The sequence below is a fragment of the Photinus pyralis genome, unplaced genomic scaffold (genome assembly GCF_008802855.1).
Source record: "Photinus pyralis isolate 1611_PpyrPB1 unplaced genomic scaffold, Ppyr1.3 Ppyr1.4_LG7, whole genome shotgun sequence".
Taxonomy (NCBI): Eukaryota; Metazoa; Arthropoda; class Insecta; order Coleoptera; family Lampyridae; genus Photinus; species Photinus pyralis.
The window spans coordinates 22,047,016-22,066,013 of record NW_022170738.1 but is presented as its reverse complement, the minus strand read 5'-3'; the positions used below and the strand labels follow the sequence as shown (position 1 = coordinate 22,066,013).

General features: G+C 35.5%; 1 protein-coding gene across 1 annotated transcript; it reads right to left on the bottom strand.

Annotated features, from left to right (window-relative positions):
* Nucleotides 1-714: 714 nt before the first annotated feature.
* LOC116176825 (telomere length regulation protein TEL2 homolog) lies at nucleotides 715-18,314 on the bottom strand. Its single transcript, XM_031495617.1, has 5 exons — nucleotides 17,936-18,314; nucleotides 17,658-17,859; nucleotides 17,341-17,611; nucleotides 10,924-11,712; nucleotides 715-3,430 (listed from the first exon to the last, which is right to left on the bottom strand). Exons 1-5 carry the CDS (start codon nucleotides 17,983-17,985, stop codon nucleotides 765-767), a joined length of 3,978 nt encoding a protein of 1,325 aa, XP_031351477.1. The 5' UTR covers nucleotides 17,986-18,314; the 3' UTR covers nucleotides 715-764.
* Nucleotides 18,315-18,998: the final 684 nt, after the last annotated feature.

Below are 18,998 nucleotides of genomic sequence, written 5' to 3'. Positions count from 1 at the left end.
CACAACACCCCCACACATCTTTCTGTACAATTTTAATAATATACAACGTAAATATATGATTACAACTATCGCTTTAATACTATATTATACCCAGCACCCAATTGTGAGCATTATTATAGATCTTAATAAACCTAATGTGCAATAACCAATCTTTGGAAATTAGATATATACAGCTGCAAAAATATAAACCCCCCTCCCCAAAAAATGAAATTGAAATAAATGACAATACTTAAATCACAGGCAACTTTTATGTCCGTTAGACAATTTTCTCTTAAATTAATAAAAGTGACTATTTAAATGCGGTAAAAAATTGGTTATTGGGCTGATTAAAACCTGGGCTGGGATTATAATTAATTGGCCTACCGTATGGCTGACTATTCATCGCTCTTGGCTGATTGACGGGTGAAGTTGGGTTGCTTGCCATCTGGTTCATACTGGGAGCGTTACCTTGTTTACATTTTTTATTACCTAATAAATTGTCTAAGTCAATATTTAAGTTGCCAGAATTGCTCCACGTCGCTCCCACCGCAACTTTATTGCTATTATAATTCGACATGTTATCCGTCTCTTGATTCTGAGGCATGGAAGACATCGGTTGGAGAACTTGAGCGGTAGACGATTGTAGCACTTGACCTAAACAAAAAAAACGATTTTAATTGTTTTTGTAATGTTTCCATTACTTATTCGTGAGCTAATCTTTTGTCAAACTCCCAGAAGGTTTAAAAGTTTATTATTAAGAGATTACATGATTAGATGACTTAGAACTAAGCGTTTACAATTGACTCCTCTTTTAATACATTATCCAAAACATACATAACATGCTGGGCTAGAATTCTACATTCAGAATTTGTTTCACCGTTTGGCGATAACATTGCGGCGAGACGCAAACGGAACTCGATCAGTTCATCGATAAATTGTAACAATAAGATACTAGCAGGTACACTAAGTACAATACAAGCGATCATACTTAATATTGATATTCTCACTTTCGGTTCTCTGTAAAACCATAAAGACCAAATTACCGGCAGAAGCTCGTGGGCCATTTTCGGCGCAATGGAACAATTTTGCGCACAAGTCATTATAATGGATAGGGTGTTTAGATAGTTGATAAGTAAGCTGTGATCGTCGTCATTTTGCATTTCGGTTATCATAAAGTGGGATTTCGCAAAACCGCGAAGTAGTGGGTAGAAAAATGACCCCGCAACACTGGAGAATTTATTAATGAACATTTTGGGGACGTATTTGTGTCTATTGTATCGTCTGGTCTTGCTTTCTAAACGTTTTTGTATAACATCATCAATCGGTTGTTCTGTCACTTCTGTTGCACTCTCGCTTGCGCCATCTTTGGCTAACGTGCGATTTGATAATATTTTTGCCGACTCCTGTAGAATATCCAACATTAAAATGCGATGTATGATAGAATACGAGCGGCGTTCCGTATGAAATTGTTTGCACAAATACTCGGCGTACTCGCTCGGGTATATACACGTTAATGCAATGCAACTTTGAAAAACAATCGCGTCAAAATTCTCGACGTAAAACGTGGGACTCAACGATATTAAAATCTCCAAAAGTTCCAAACCAATGGCGACATCGTCGTTGGGAAGTTGCGTCATGATCAGCTTTTCGCAATTTTCCATACTCAATGTAAATATATCCGGGTCTTTATTTTCGAGTAGACCATCCCTGAGGTCTCTGAGGTAGGCAGGTGCGGACTTCTTTGAGGCTGGAACGTCATTACTTAAATCGTACGGTTCTAAGTCATCGTCAGAATCCAACTCGAAATTCGAATCGATTATTTTTATGATTGAATTTTTGCTTTTGATGCTTTCATTACATATCTCGTTTGTCGGCGGTTCCGTTCGGATTCTGAATTTACGCTCGGGCGGCGTATATTCGGCAATGACTTCGCCTTTGTCCGCCATTTCTGATGACGTCACCAAGATGTTTATGACATCATCAAATGGGGCAGCCTGCATCTTAATGTTAAAATTCTGCAGACTTCGCAAGCTTTTTATTAATTTTTGGGAATCTTCCGATCGCAGCTGCTCCAAATTGAAGTTCAGTTTAACTTCCTTTCTTTCCTCGCTATTTTTATTCAGATACTCCATCATAATTTCGGCAGTTACCATTCCAATTACTCTGATATCTTCGATAACAGACTGCAAATGCACATTGATGCCTGGATAAAACTTCGTTGACAATTCGCGATCGGTTGATACAAAGTTGGACTGAGACAACAACGTTACAATCGCTATAATAAATTTTGTCAAATAAAGATGCTGTTCGACGCTTGTATGATTAACCGCCGACTTATTCGACCACGTCGTCACCAATTGCAGAAGCAACTGATACAGTTCGTCTGCGGACACCTTCTTAATGCACAACAATAAACTGAATATAAACGCGTCATCGCATGGCGTATAGTAGGTTAGAAGCGGAATTTTCGTGGTCAACACGAATTTCCAATCTTTATTTCGATACAATCGCGACTTCAGCATCTGATAACCGTTGGGAATACGCAAACTCATGACAGCTAAAACTTCGATTGCTGATCGATTTAGATTTTCAAAGATTGCAACAACGTTGTCTTCGTACGACTCGAATTTCAGTGACAAAACTTTCAGGAAATGGTCCAGGGCAGAAGACTCCAGCGAATCGTTAAAGTCTAGGAGAAATTTGTTCATTAGGAATGTGACAGGTTGTAAATTCAGACGAGTGGGTTTTAAATCATTTAGAAATTCGAACAACTTGATTAGATTGACCGCAAGCAAACTGCCAAATCTCTCCCTCTCGAACAGTCGCGGATGATCCCCCTTGGTTGCGTTAGCAACTCTAGTCGGCAGAGACACCAACAATTGAACAAGGTTCTCCCACCTCCTTTCCTTGTCATTTTGAACGATTGGGTTCGAGTCCTCGGGTTGAAGACTGTGATAAAGCAAAACGCCAAACAACGCTTCGGATTTCATCATCTTCTCGAGAATTTTGACCACGCTTTTCACTACGACCTTATTTTCTAACTTCAACTTTTTCGTCATAACAGAAAGGCACTCTGAGAAAAAAAAATTATTCTCCACAACAAACAATTTGAGAACATTCTCGTAGATTTTATCGTCACAGTATGGAAAAGAGCAATCAAACTTATCGACAATTAACTCTAAAACTAATCCGTATACGTCTTCGGTATATAGTCTCCAATCGATTATTCCTTCGTCTAGCCCTACGACTTTTTGAAAAGTTAAAGGGCCAGGAAAGATCTCCACTAAATGTCGAAGATCGTCTAAAAGTATTTCGATATCACGTTTTGATGTAATTTTAGTAATTCTTCGTAGATCGGTGATAAGAGTATCGGTCGCCGAATCTAAAGTAATGCTTTCTCGTTTACAACTTGTCTTTTCTTCTTGTGGATCTGCTTCGATGTTATTATGTTCTGTAACGGGAAAGCTCGTATGAGTTTCCCGGTTCATTAATTGTTTGTAACTTAAGGGTTGTTTATGTGATTTCTTTACTGTTGTACGTCATTACTTATGCTAGCAGTCATTAAACAAATGATTATAACAATGATTTAATCACAAAGTAATGATGTGCAATAGGTTAATATGCAATTTGTCAATTATTAATTATAAAATTTACTAATCGTACACTGAGCGCTAATTTAGCGCCTGCAGAGATATCAATTGACTAAATGAACTGCTAGTACCTATTAAGCGATAACGACACACGTGCAAGCTGAAAGTGCCGAATTTAAGCAATTATAGTAAAAGAACACGCCTATACAGAGTCGCTGATCAGTATGGAAATAGTCAATTATCGAGAAAAATATACAAGATATCGAAAAGTTTTGGGGTTATTCAATGTCTACTAGACAGTAAACATTTTAATCACATGTACAGGGTGGTTCAAATTCGTAAATGGGCGCCATATTTGATTTTTACGGAATGAGAAAGAGGACAAAAAAAGAAATTCATTTGAATTCAGTGTCATAGCCATGTTGATTTAATAAGATCTCCCTAATTACCTGTGGATGTTTTGTTGTGAAATGAATGTAAAGCATTTGATTTTGAAATTTTGCTTGTAAATTTATGCAAAAGTATAGAGTGTGACACGCCATTATTTTTCTTTGTTCTCTCTCATTCTGCAAAAATTCAAAATGGCGCCCATACAAAAGCTGTACCCTGTAGCTTCTACATCTGGCATATTATTTTTTTTCACATTATTCGATATTTCAATTCTTCTCTCAATTTAAACGTTTCTGGGTTATCGGATTTTGAAAAAAAACACTATTATTTTAAATGTAGTGAATGAAGAACAATAATTAATGAAATAACGAATTTCTTTTGAAAACATTCTGTCCTTCTGAAAGGAACCGATTGTAATGAATGGAATATTATTAATTTCACTATACAACTCTTCGACATTTTGTAACCTGATATTGTAAATGAAATTTTTGACATGGGGGAGCGCCCCATTCTGCTGAAACCATGTTTCTACCACTACCTGATTTCACTATCTGAATATCCGACAAAAGTCTGAAACCATGGATTCTTGCAAAAGTGCAAACTATCGACCAAGAGTTTATGAAATATGGTCCTACGATAATTCCTCTAATAATAATACCATTTCTACGGTACCATGATGAACTACCTACAAAATTGCATTTTGAGTTTTAATAATATTAATTTATTAATAATTTATGCTTAAAATTGAGAGAAGAATTGAAATATCGAATAATATACAGGATGTTCCATTAAAAAAAAATGCAATTTTGGTACGCCACGCCTTTATGGCCATGTATAATTAAAATTATCAGTGCCTAGTAGACATTGAAGAACCCCAAAACCGTTTTGATTTTTCCCAATAATCGACCATTTCCAGACTTATCAACGACCCCGTATGTGCTTGCATATCTTTTTTTAACTTAATCCAGTAATTACTGGTATTAGTTTTACTGGGTTCCGGGTTAAAAAATATCACTCTCAAAGCTAGACCTCTTCCTAGCCTTCCCAATGTTATACAAGTATGTGATTTAAACACATGTACCGGGTGACCCAATAAGACTATTCCTCAGCCAAATCTCGAGAACCGTTCGTCGTACGACTTATGGGTAAAAAAATTATTGGGTAAATCAGTCATGAAGATACGCTGGAAAATATTTTCAAGTGCTAAAAATGACCAACAGAGAACCAGTTTAGCTATCATTTTCGAAAAAAACAAAAACTCATTTATTTCAAAAACAAAGATGGTGTGTGGCGTTCAATTGTTTTTGAAATAGCCTGCTTTAACTTCTTAACCGTTTGACCGATTTTAACAAATTTGGTATGGTTGAAAAGAGGATTCCTTGAGCAATGAGAATCAACCAAAATATAGTTAATTTAGTTGAATCTTTCTCCGTCAGGGGGCTAGTTTTGACACTATGACCCAAAATCATATGGAATGATATGACTTTTTCTTTGAAAAAGTAGCCAAATAACATCCAAAGAGGCCAGTGAAAACCGTTTTTCAAAATCTCGTTCCTAACCTCAAATATTGGGAAAATGAGATTAATTAATTAATTAATAAAAATGCTTAAATTGTATCTTAAATATACTTTTTACGTATTTCCGGTATTTGTCGATGGCGCGAAAGAAAAGCACCCTACACTTTTAGGTAGGCCTTGGAAAATTAAACAAACGAAACACGATGCATTATAAAATAATGTAAAAGTGCAGTTTTTTGAATTTGTAATCTTTTCTAAAATACCGATTTCTAACCAAGAAGCATTTAATATGTTGACGGCGATGGTTCGTGATCGATTCGAATAACGCAAATAGGAGATGTGGACAGTGATGGTCGCATTTTGAAAACATTCAAAATAAATTGCTAGCATAATACATGCTTCTTGGTTTAGAAAAGATTACAAATTCAAAAAACTGCACTTTCTGAATGTAAACAGCAGAATAATTTACAAATGATGGCTGTTATTACTTTATAATGCATTGTGTTTCATTTGTTTAATTTTCCAAGGCCTACCTAAAAGTGTAGGGTCCTTTTCCAAACAATCTTTCGCGCCATCGACAAATACCGGAAATACGTTAAACAAAATACAATTTAAGCATTTTTATTAATTAATTAATCTCATTTTCCCAATATTTGAGATTAGGAACGAGGTTTTGAAAAAAACGGTTTTCACTGGCCTCCTTGGATGTTATTTGGCTACTTTTTCATAAAGAAAAAGTCATAATTTTGGATCATAGTGTCAAAACTAGCCTCCTGGCGGAGAAGAATTCAACTAAATTAACTATATTTTGGTTGATTATTGTTGCCCAAGGAATGCTCTTTTCAACGATACCAAATTTGTTGCAATCGGTCAAACGGTTAAGAAGTTAAAGCAGTTTATTACAAAAGCAATTGAACGCCCCACGCCATCTTTGTTTTTGAAATAACTGAGTTTTTGTTTTTACGAAAATGATAGATAAACTGGTTCTCTTTAAAAATGTGAAAATTTTTTTTTAGTTTATTATGCGAAATTGAAAGAAAATGCAATTTTAAAATTTAAGATGGCAGTTACGCCCTCTGTTGGTCATTTTTAGAACTTGAAAATATTTTCCAGCGATTCATCATAACTGATTTACCCAATAATTTTTTTTACCCCTAAGTGATACAACGAACAGTTCCAGAGATATGGTCGAGGAACAGTCTTATTGGGTCAGCCAGTACAACACCTAATGAATGTTAATTATTTATAACTAAAACCCACTGCAACTTTTAAAGAAATCCTTCCGCAAATAAAAAAGGAAATGTACGCAGTAACTAAATAAAAATTACATTTTAATATTCTACATTACAAATCGAAAAATGTAATTATACTTTTCCACAGTAAAAATGGTATGGTTTGATAATGGCTTAATAATGACAAACATGGATGTGAGATGGAGATATAATAGCACATCCCCTTGAAGCGATGGTGAGATTATAGAGTAAGATCCCAGAGCCGCTAGACATTACTTATTTTTAAATGGATAAAACTTTAGGTTCTGAGTAGTATTTCATGTACTTAGGGACACTTGCGTACTTTATAGAGTTGGGCCTGTGTCAACACAGAGGTACCAGGTGAGAAAGAAGAGCAAAATAAGAGTCACTTTACTTAAATTTGTATGGCTGATTTTTATATATGTTTTGTAAAATATCACTCTAAAGTAGCATCCAGTATCGCCAGACACTTTCCGCTGACCACAACTTCTTACAGACGCTTTAATACGCAGAACAAGTTTAATGTATATAATAATAATGACGGGAATACTCTAGCAAGGTTTCTCGCGCGAGTTCCTGTCTGATAGCACTATCAAGGTGTACATACCACCATAAGTCGGACGTATGGTAGTATTTACACTTCGACAGTGCTGAATTTACTTATTTGTCCTAGGAGATACAGAACGAGCTTTATGTGTTTTCATTTTGTTTATTATTATTTGTCTTATCGCCGATAACGCACGTAAGTTAAGTAAAAGTAAAGTAAGTAAGGAAAGTTAGTAAAAGTCATTCGATTGGGGCGTTCTTAGTGCCTAAGCACGCTTCATTACGAATAATTATGAGCACAGTCACATATTTTTTCTTTGTTCCCCGGGAGCGCAATTAATTAAACAAATTTTAATTTTTGAGCGTTATCGTAACAATTAGCCATGGAATTTCTTACATTCCCTCCCTGCAAGAGTCGAATTTTATATAAGCCGTCGTTTAGGGGGATCTTGATCTTTTGCATCTTTGCAGTTACGGGTTTTCCGAAGTGACCGCCGCATCTTCTGGACCCGTCCGATTCCTGGAGGTGCCGTTTCTCCGGTTGAGGTTACACCTGACCCTTCACAGACTGACCCACCAGACATTGGCTACCGTCGACCACCAGGCGCGAGGCCGTTCGCTTGGTGGCGCTCGTGTCCGTCCGTCCGTTTGTTTCGTTCCGCCGACTCCCGCTACGTTCATCCGTTCCCAGTACATTAATTTGTATTTTTATTTATTTAATTTTAAGTTGATTGTGCACAAAGAAGTTCGTCGCAAAGTTACATGTGGTCTTGATAAATTACCCTTTATAATAACATAACTACAACTTGTTTATACATATCTCACTGAGCCATTCACAATGAATATAACTTATCTCAAATTTAAAATTTTTAATGAATTTTTAACACTCATGGTGCCACCTGTTGGGTGGCAGCACACTCAATTTTTTAAATGTCATTTGAGATTTGACATTTGTTCACTTTTGTTTGTTTGGTTTGAGTATAGTTACTAGATTTTTGGTTTGAGGTTTAATATGAAGAAAAATATCCTGCAACTACTTTCAAATTTCATTGCAAATATAAACAAACTGTTGTGCACACATTGTTTAAAAAATGTTGTCCTATAATTAGACTTTTCTGTTGGACGTTAAATTAATTATTCACGTTTAAATTGTTGAATAAGATCGGTGCGTAACCATTTTGACACCTCTTGAATGTACCTGGTTATTGAAAATTCCGAAGAAAATTCACAAAATCTACAATCTTTAATTAAAAATTGTATCTTTAAAGTCGCTACATTTCAGGGTGGTTTAAAAAAAGACGTAGTCGTTGTTCGCTTAACTTTCATATAGGCTATATGCACCCGCGTTTATAAGAACTTGGCGGAGAATTCATGTAAATTAAAAGTCCACGTTCCGAAAAACTGTCGCTTTTGTTGTTACTCAATTTGAACTACCTTGCTTGCTTGACCACATGCATGGGACGAAAAAGTAAAAACGCTTCACTTTCTTGAGCCAAGCTAAAAAGGGCATTTGTACTTGAAAAAATTAAGTTTTCACGTTTTCCAAAATGGTTGTCAAAATTGAATAAAGCTGAATATTGTTGTGTAAATTAGATCATGCGGACGTTTTTATTCAGTTCCCCACCTGTAATTGTCACCCTATACAATGCAAATTTCAATTTTTAAAGTTTAAATGTGGTCACCAATTTGAGATTAGACGATCATATTCAAATTCGAGTTCAATGTTAATGTGTATCAGAATTATTTATTAGTAATGTAAATTTTGTTTAAATAATCGCCTTTTTATTTTGATTTGTGATTGTAAAGTTGAATTTTATCGTTCAGTTATTAACAATAAGGAACATCTGGAATTAATTGCATGAAATGTTTTGTTGAAGTTACCAGTCGTTGCGATAGGGCTCGTTTATCGCTGCGTAGAGCTAATCAATTTCAAGATAAGCACGTGTTATCGCCGAAGTTTTAACACAGGTGTGAGTTATTCGAAGACGCGCAGAAAATTAAGAAAGAAATAGATGGAAATGGACGAGTAGGGGAGACGAAGCAGACGCAAATCGAGGTGGTGGACATTATTCGTTGCTTTTTGTTTGGTGGGCGATTAGCCTATATCGAAGCTTTTTGAAAAGACAGTCAGTCTTGCCAGTTGTAAAGTTGTTGTAGAAGAAAATTAGATCTGTAGGGTATTTATCGATACCTTGTGATAAATGTGAATGTTACAATTCGAGGGAGCTCGAGCATTGTGTCACGTTTACGAAGAAGTAGTTGTGTGTCTACCATGCGTTTATCGCATAAGAAAGCATTTTTTATGGTTTACCAGTAACCATTATCAAAGAGTCAATTTTACATCTGTAATTACAACGAAACAAGTGTGGTCTAAATCGAGACTCAAGTGCAATAATTAAAGTAAAGAGATGAAGTTTCGAAGCAATACCACCTGGTGTTTTGTGTTAGTGCGTCTGTTTGAAGTGAATCGCAGTTAAGAGTTGATATTTTCGATTAAGACTTATTTAATTAGTTTGTTTCTATCGATCGCTTGTTGCGTGGTATTTGTCATCTGGCCTGAGTGCCATTCTTTTTTTCAGCGTATTTGATTGTTTTTATAACTTTGTTAATCTGTAAATGATCAATGGTGTGTTTAATCGAGCCCAAATTACGACCTGGATAAGAGTTCTTATAGCAAACTTTTTTCTATTGGTGCCTAGGATTATGGAAGGTGTAAATTAAATATCGAAGATTATAATCATTTCGTTTGTGGATGGTTTAAACCGTTTGCCATTGCTATAGTGAGAAGAAATGCTTCATATTTACTAGCTCTAATAAAGATAACTATAGGTAGCGGCAACACTGTATATTCAAGTATATTGTTATTTGTAACATCTTTTGAATTTAAACTTTCATATTGAACCATATGCTGCTATGTATAAAATTCAAATTGATAACAGTACCTACTCTTCTTCAGATTATACTTAGTTTGAAAACTTTTAACCTATTGAGCCTAAATTCAATAGTTCTTCCTTTGAAGAGGAATCGATATACCAAGTTTCAGCAATTATCGTGAAGACCGACAAGCAGACAGACAACATTTCTGGAAAGTGCGTGAATTAAACTCATTGATGCCACTACACAGTGTGTCTCTTATTACTGTGTAAACTTTCATCTTGACAGTGAGACAATTAATTACTAAATAAACCCCAAGGGCCAGGTTGTATGACCATAGTTTGTCAGTTCACTTGACTGACAAAATTAGGAATCTTGAATAATTATTGCATTTTAACCATTCAGTCAACTGAACTGAGGTTAAACTATCGTGGTACAAACAGCTCTAAACCTCATAATGGCATATTTGTAATCAACCTTTAGTAATAACAACTAAAAACTCCCATTTTAAATGAGCGTTTCAAAAGATATTCAGGATGATTCTAGCGAAACTAATAACCCACGAAAGACACCTATCAAAAGTTCAACGTTTTCACACTTTTTTTAAAATGCGGCTAACTTCCTTCTACAAAATTAAACCAGAAAATTAGACGTGCATAGTTCCAAGTACAACCCTTAAGTTTACACAAATTTAATTATTTAATTGGGAATAATACAAAAGCACATAAATAAAAGTAGGAACAAATAAATAGAGATTTGTACATTACCACCCACCTGTGCCAAACACATCCATAATATTGTTGGAAGTGGAACCCATCAGCAAGCTCTGATTATTATTACTTGGTATTATTCCCGCCGGTTGTTGAATGTTAAGCGAATTAAAGCCAGAGAGATCACTCAATAAATCACTATTTGAACTTTGTGTATTATTCGTCGCCGATGCTACTCCATCAAGCAAATTAGGTCCAGCCGCAAATAGAGGCGATTGCGCTGGTAAAGGAAAAGCAGGTGCTTGTTGTACATCTTGCAACGGAGAATTAATTAAGCCTTTACTTTGAGTGTCGGAAAATGCTGAACTAAAATCGGCAAAATCATCCTGCGTTTGTTTAGAAGTCGAGTCGGTAGAAAAAGCTGCTTCAAAATTGCCAAACTCTGACGAATTTGCATCTTTCGTTTCGTGAGCGCGAGGGTTAAATTCGTCGTTTAATAGGTTTGGCGTATTAGACGCTGAGTTTTTATTCTCTCTACCAAAGTTAGCTGCTGCGCCGAGATCAACTTTTTTTAACGGCTTAACCGTTTTGGTGGGAGTTCTATTACTGTTTGCGTTAATGTTCAGATTCACTTTCTTTTCTGAGGCCGTCGGACTGCCTATTGCGTCTGTATCTTTATATTTTGTCGTACCATTTGAATTGTGATTCGATTCGGTGTCGCTGTCCTCTCGCTCAACATCGTAGTCGTCGTAGGAACGATCTCTGTAATTACTAACACTTTGCGGTTTTTCATCCCACTCCTGATTTTGCGTGGAATAGTCTCTGTTCCAGGATCTATCATCCCAACGCTCGCCTACAAAAAATAAATCTTAAATATTTCAAGTTCTATAGTGAAAGCACGGACGTAAATATAGTATACATAGCTCCTTGTGACATACAAAAATAAATGTTGTTTATAGAGCATATAAACAACATTTATAATCTCCTTAAATATTATATTAGTTTTATTAAATCTAATAATTGGAAATCGAATAACGAGGCTGGCCACTTTTCAAGCCCCAGGAAGAAACCTTCCCACCTTGGTGCACACAATACTTTTCGGTGTAACACGACAAAGTTGTGGTGATAGTTGTTGTGACGCTTATATGCTCAATTAAGGTATAAAATCGTAATGTAAACTTGTAGCTAGTTAAACATTATGCACTTTGAAGTATCGGGTGACCCAATTCCAATAAGACTGTTCTTCGGCCATATCCATGACAATTCGTCATATGACTTAGGGGTAAAAAAAATTATTGGGTAAATCGGTAATGAAGAATCGTTGGAAAATATTTTCAAGTTCTAAAAATGATCAACAGAGGACGTAACTGCCATCTTAAATTTTAAAATTGCATTTTCTTTAAATTTCGCATAATAAACTAAAAAATTTTCGTAAAAACAAAAACTCCGTTATTTCAAAAACAAAAATGGCGTGGGGCGTTCAATTGTTTTTGCAATATCCTGCTTTAACTTCTTAACCGTTTGACCGATTTTAACAAATTTGGTGTCGTTGAAAAGAGCATTCCTTGGGCAATGAGAATCAACCAAAATATAGTGTTAATCTTAATAATAATAATCTCCGCCAGGGGGCTAGTTTTGACACTATGACCCAAAATCCTAAAAAAATCAAATGGAATGATATGGCTTTTTCTTTATGAAAAAGTAGCCAAATAACATTCAAAGAGGCCAGTGAAAACCGTTTTTCAAAATCTCGCTCCTAACCTCAAATATTGGGAAATTGAGATTAATTTAATTAATAAAAATGCTTAAATTAAATAAAAATGTTAAATTTACTTTTTACGTATTTCCTGTATTTGTCGACGGCGCGAAAGAAAAGCACCCTACACTTTTAGGGAGGCCTTGGAAAATTAAACAAATGAAACACGATGCATTATAAAATAATAACAGCAGTAATTTGTAAACTATTCTGCATTCAGAAAGTGCAGTTTTTTGAATTTGTAATCTTTTCTAAAATGTCGATTTCTAACCAAGAAGCATTTAATATGCTGGCGATATATTTTGAGTGTTATCAAAATGCGACCATCGCTGCCCGCATCTTCTATTTGCGTTATCCGAATCGACCACGAAACCATCGCCGCCAGCATATTAAAAGCTTCTTGGTTAGAAATCGGCATTTTAGAAAAGATTACAAATTCAAAAAACTGCACTTTCTGAATGCGTAAACACAGCAGAATAATTTACAAATTACGGCTGTTATTATTTTATAATGCATAATGTTTCATTTGTTTAATTTTCCAAGGCCTACCTAAAAGTGTAGAGTCCTTTTCCAAACAATCTTTCGCGCCATCGACAAATACCGGAAATACGTCAAATAAGATACAATGTAAGCATTTTTATTAATTAATTAAATCTCATTTTCCCAATATTTGAGGTTAGGAACGAGATTTTGAAAAACGGGTTTCACTGGCCTCTTTGGGTGTTATTTGGCTACTTTTTCATAAAGAAAAAGACATATCATTCCATTTGATTTTTTTAGGATTGTGGATCATAGTGTCAAAACTAGCCCCCTGGCGGAGAAGGATTCAACTAAATTAACTATATTGGTTGATTCTTGTTGCCCAAGGAATGCTCTTTTCAACATACCAAATTTGTTACAATCAGTCAAACGGTTAAGAAGTTGAAACAGGTTATTGCAAAAACAATTGAACGCCCCACACCATCTTGGTTTTGAAATAACTGAGTTTTTGTTTTTACGAAACTGATAGATAAACTGGTTCTCTTTAAAAATGTGAAAAAAGAATTGTTTAGTTTATTATGGGAAATTTAAAGAAAATGCAATTTTAAAATTTAAGATGGCAGTTACGCCCTCTGGTGGTCACTTTTAGAACTTGAAAATATTTTCCAGCGATTATTCATAACCGATTTACGCAATCATTGTTTTACCCCTAAGTCATACGACAAACGGTTCCCGAGATATGGCCGAGGAAAAGTCTTATTGGGTAACCCGGAATATACTTGCATTTATTTATAAAATATGTTCATGCAAAGCACACAAATGAAAGCGTAAGCAACAAGTACAAATTGTGCACAACTCTTGTGCAGATAAAGCGCATTTTTTTTAACAAAAGTTTGACCCTACTATTAGATATGCCTAGTGCAGATGTTCCAATAGCCCTTTGTAAGTACCCTCCTCTGATAATACACTCTTGAGATATAAGGAATTATATTTGATTACGATAAGGGGCCGAGGACTATGGTTGCCAGAAATTAATTCTTTTCGTTGAGACCTTTCATTAGAGTACCATGAAGTATAAAACCAGTTCCGCTCCCTCCCCTCCATTTTGATAAGGAGTAAGAAAGAAGGGCGGTGGCTGGTAGAAACCAGCTTCGTTTGTTGAGATCTTTTAATTAGAATACTATGGAAGATAAAACCAACTTTTAACCCCCCCCCCCTCCCCCAACCTCTCCGTCCACTGATCTCCAAAAGGAGTCATGCATGCAAGTTTGTAGAAAGCAATTCATTTCGATGAGATCTTTCATTATAATACCGTGAAAGGCAGAACGTGTGTTCACCCCCTCACCCCATGTAAAAGTTTTGCTTTGCACCGCTAAAGGCATGTGTATGCAAAATCTGAGGCCAATTGGTTGTTGCATGTAAAAAACAGCATCGCAGGAATTAATTCATCATGGGTGGGGAGGACTTTTATACAGCGGAATTTGATGGCCGTCTAGCACACCTTCAAGGTATAGGCTACCTTTTGCAAAAAATTGCAGGACTCTAGGACCATTCTCCTAACAGTAGTTCAATGGACGAACAAAACACAAACAATAGCACATTGTTTTATCTCTTAAAAAAAGGCGCTAAAAATAGTGGAAATTGTACAAGGTGATAATGGACTACATGTGTAACTTAATATAATGCATTGGTGGGGAGTGGGGCAAAGTACATCTAAATTATGATGTGTAGTTAATATTCTTATTATAATACTCTCCTCCCAAGAGATGCACGTTGTCATAGGGGGGGAGGGGGGCTCAAAATCCACTGTTGCCAGCAGTGGTGAAGCTAAGTATCCTAAACCTGGTATAAAACGCAGGAGCAACAATGACAAAAATAACAAACAAAAATACACACGACAGGACTAAGGTACTGACTGCCTCAAATTCAAGGATCGGTGCCGGATTAAAAGTTGTGTTTTCGAATGCAAGGAAATTAGTTTTTGCAGCACTTACTTACTGACGTTTTGAATTCAAACGCATCTTTTTTTCAATCAAACTTTAATTTAAATGCAAAATATTACAAGAAATTGTTCAAATACGGCTGAAAAGGAACATGCAACATTTGATTGTTTGTGCAATCGATATGGAATATGTACGCTAAACCGCTTTAGTTGCTTATTTTGCAAAAAAGAGAGCAAGTTAATAACATCTTCTCTATGGAGTAAATAAATATTCGATGATGTTTGAATATGGACAATGTAAAGTTCAGACCACGACTTTCCGAAGCAATCATGTCCAAAAATCAAAAACATTGGAGATTAATAAATCCAACGGTCCATAAATGAAGCTGATGATGATAATCTCAAGAAACTATGCACATGCATAACCCAACTTTTTTATATGTTAAAATAATTAAGTAAAATTTGGTACATAAAATGCAAAAAAAAGTTTGGCGCATGCGCAATTTTTTTATTAGTTGAAACTTTGTATACAGGGTGTTTCTTATTTCTTAGAGACGCCATATTGGATTTTTACAGAATGCTATAGAGAGGATAAAAAAAGAAAAATGATGACATGTCACACTCTATATTTTTACATAAATTTAGAAGAAAAATTGCAAAATCAGAACTTAATAAAACGTTCACGGCTAACTACATCTTGATGAATCAACATGGTTCTGACGGCGAGGCGTTCAAATGAATTACTTTTTTGACCCTTTACCTCATTTTATAAAAATATAGCTTCTACATCTAGCGTGTGCCGTGTACAGATTCAGATTCTCCGAAAAAAATAGCCCATAAAAGGTACTAACGGGAACCGTCCATTTTCGACCTTTTAAGCTAGGGAAAATGAAAACGAAATTTGACATTTTCAGTTTTTCGATATCTCTGTTATTTTCAAAGATTTTTCAAAAATGTCAAATGCATTTTTTTTAGTTTCCAAAAAATGCAACTTTGCCCTATTTAACCTACACTGTATCGCTCACAGTTACAGAGATCCCAATGTTGAGCCACGAATTTGAACCACCCTGTACATTTTAGCAAGAGAGAATACCTTGGTCGCAGTTGGAATGTATCAGCAGAAATATCCTGAAGGAGAAGTACCATCACATAAATACTTCCGAAGATCAGAAGCCGGATTACATGTTAATACAACTGCATTTATCGGAAAATCAATCCAGAACAACAATAAATAATGATATTGAAATGTTGGCCTATTTTGAAGTAAATCCAAGGGCATCTATTAGACTAGTGTAGTGTAGGAAGAGAACCTAAAATTTTAAAAAGGAATAAATACAGAGCCTATAAACTTTAAAAAGTCATTTACATCTTGGAGACGCCTTGAGTTTTGTTATTTGTTGTGTAACGCAATATTTAAATAATATGTTCCAGATCAGCGGAATAGTACTAACGGCCCTATTTGATGGCCCACTAGGTCGTTAGCCATTTTAAAATAAAAATCAAAAAAGGAAAGGAAAAAAATATAGTTCCATTTAAAATAACAAAGCTGGTATCCACACTTTGTGATCCATTGTTTCTTGTAAAAGAGCAATTGTTTTCTAATTAACCGACCCATAGCTCTTGGGATACCAATAGTGGACAAAATAAAATGAGCATCCTGTCTAGCGCCTTGAATAACAGTAAGACAAAAGCTGCTACCAAACAAATTGATTGGCTCATAGATGTATAATCCCACTTTTTTGTTTATTAAGAATAGATACTTAATTGATGATGCCGGAGAAAATACCACATACACAGAAGCATGGAATTCCCAAGATTGTTCTTGGTTTAGGTGCCAAATCTATAAACAGGGGAATACACGAAATACCTTGAAAACCTTAGGCCTCGGACAGAAAGCAATAGCACATCCAACATGAAGGTTGGTAGGGTGTGTACCTACTCTACTGAACCAAGTTCTCTTGGCCTACACACCCTACCAACTTTCCGCTCGATCCCAATGAAGGCTGAAAAAATTGCTCGGCAAATGATCCTTACAATAATTGTGCAAGAACAACTAGACCAAAATGTAATTTTTTTTAAAACATTGATTAAGTGTGTCACCATAAGCTTAACATCTAGCGCATAGATGAACATTTGTAACTAAAATAAGTAATCAATGTAAACATGTTAAAAAATTAAAGGACCTATAATTGTGACATGGTTGGTGGATTTAACTCGCCAAGTGCTTCAAATCCACAACTGTAGCCAATTTATATCGTTACACGAGCTATTTGTACTATATTTATATCAGTAATGAAACTTACTAAATTTTCCACCCATAGATTCCGAACTCATCCCGATGTATTTGTCCTTGTTTTTCTTAGCCTTTTTTCTTTCCTCTCGTAATTTATCGTCGTCCTGAATGAAATCGATGAGTTCGCGAACTTTGTGCCTAATATTAATACCCTGGTCTTTTCCGATATCATCGATAAAAGAATAATTTTCTAACGACCTCAAATCGTATATATGCTCCCTTGATGAAGTAACGACACGTTCCGAGCCATTTCGAATTAAGTAATTTAACAGCAACAGTGACTGCAATGCGTTATTACAACTAGTGACATGAAAAATGATGTTGTACCTTATAGGTGCGTCTCCAATGTTGTTTGTTATCTTGTAACATTCTTTTCCATAGCATCGACATAACTTCGGGAAAATGTTCGTAGGTGAAAGTAGAGTGAGCTAGCTCTTGCATGAGTTGCCCTGTAGGTCCCCACGCTTCGTCATTGGTTGCCTCCCGCACCTTTGCTTCGATTTCGGTATAATTCATGACAACATTCGTACTGAAAAGTAAATATGAGATTAGGGAAAGATTTTTAAAATTCACAACATCTGGGAAAGTTCAGGTTCTTAACTTACACTTTATCGGCGATTTCTCGCACTTTCCACATACTAAATATATTTTCCATTTTAATAATATTGATATTTGACGATATTTTAAATATAATAAGAATTAAATTATTGTTTTACGGCGTTAATGAAACATTTTTATCTGTGCTGATTTGGCTGCAGCCATCTTTGTTGCATCACCAAAAATGAAGGACAAAATAGAAAAGATGAGAAAAACAACTTTGGTTAGATTCTGCTAGGAAAATTTTGCAAACTATGCAATTTTTACACAATTTATGTTATAATTAAAGATTTAAACCTTAAATTTTTGATAAATCTTCGACTGATAAAACATATATAGGGTGTTCGACGAAGCATGCCCTAAATTGCTACATGTCAGTACATGTCACAGCCCACCGGTGTCCCTGCGCGAATGCCATGTCATCTTTATTTATATCACATTTCATACTCTAGGATTTGGTAACACTGCAAATCGAAGTTACGGTACCACTCCCTAATTCGGATATGCTGTAACGTCGAAACGATGTAAAATTCCTCTGTTTCCTTCTAGTTTTTACCTTTCTGAAGTGTGCTGATGTTCTATTTTTGATAGGCATTTAATTGCTTGTAACATTAGAGTTTCCGCCTATACTAAAACATGTGCTCCTTTCCAAATAAACAATAGCTTCCATTCAAATTTTGTTGTAGGTTAGTGGTAGGACTTGTGCTATATTTAATTTTACATGCACACTTGTATATTGTGCTAAAATCCAGGGGCGGCTAGTCCTAAAGGACACAGGGACACGTGCCCACTTAATCGCCAAGATAAATGGCGGAAATAAATTAGCATGTCAGCCAGTGAATATACTTTTTATATGACCACCATGGGCATATGGAAAATATGGAAAAAGATCGCAAAATAATCGTTCTCATTACACATTTACATCGGATGGTATCAAATTTTCTTTCCGTTCTTTGGCAGGCACAGTATTAAAAGAAATTCAATCTGCATTCATGGGTTTGTGAAATAGCATCATACGGCGTGGGTGGATTTTATTGGTGGAAGCGGTTGTAGGTCTTAAAACTTTCTTTG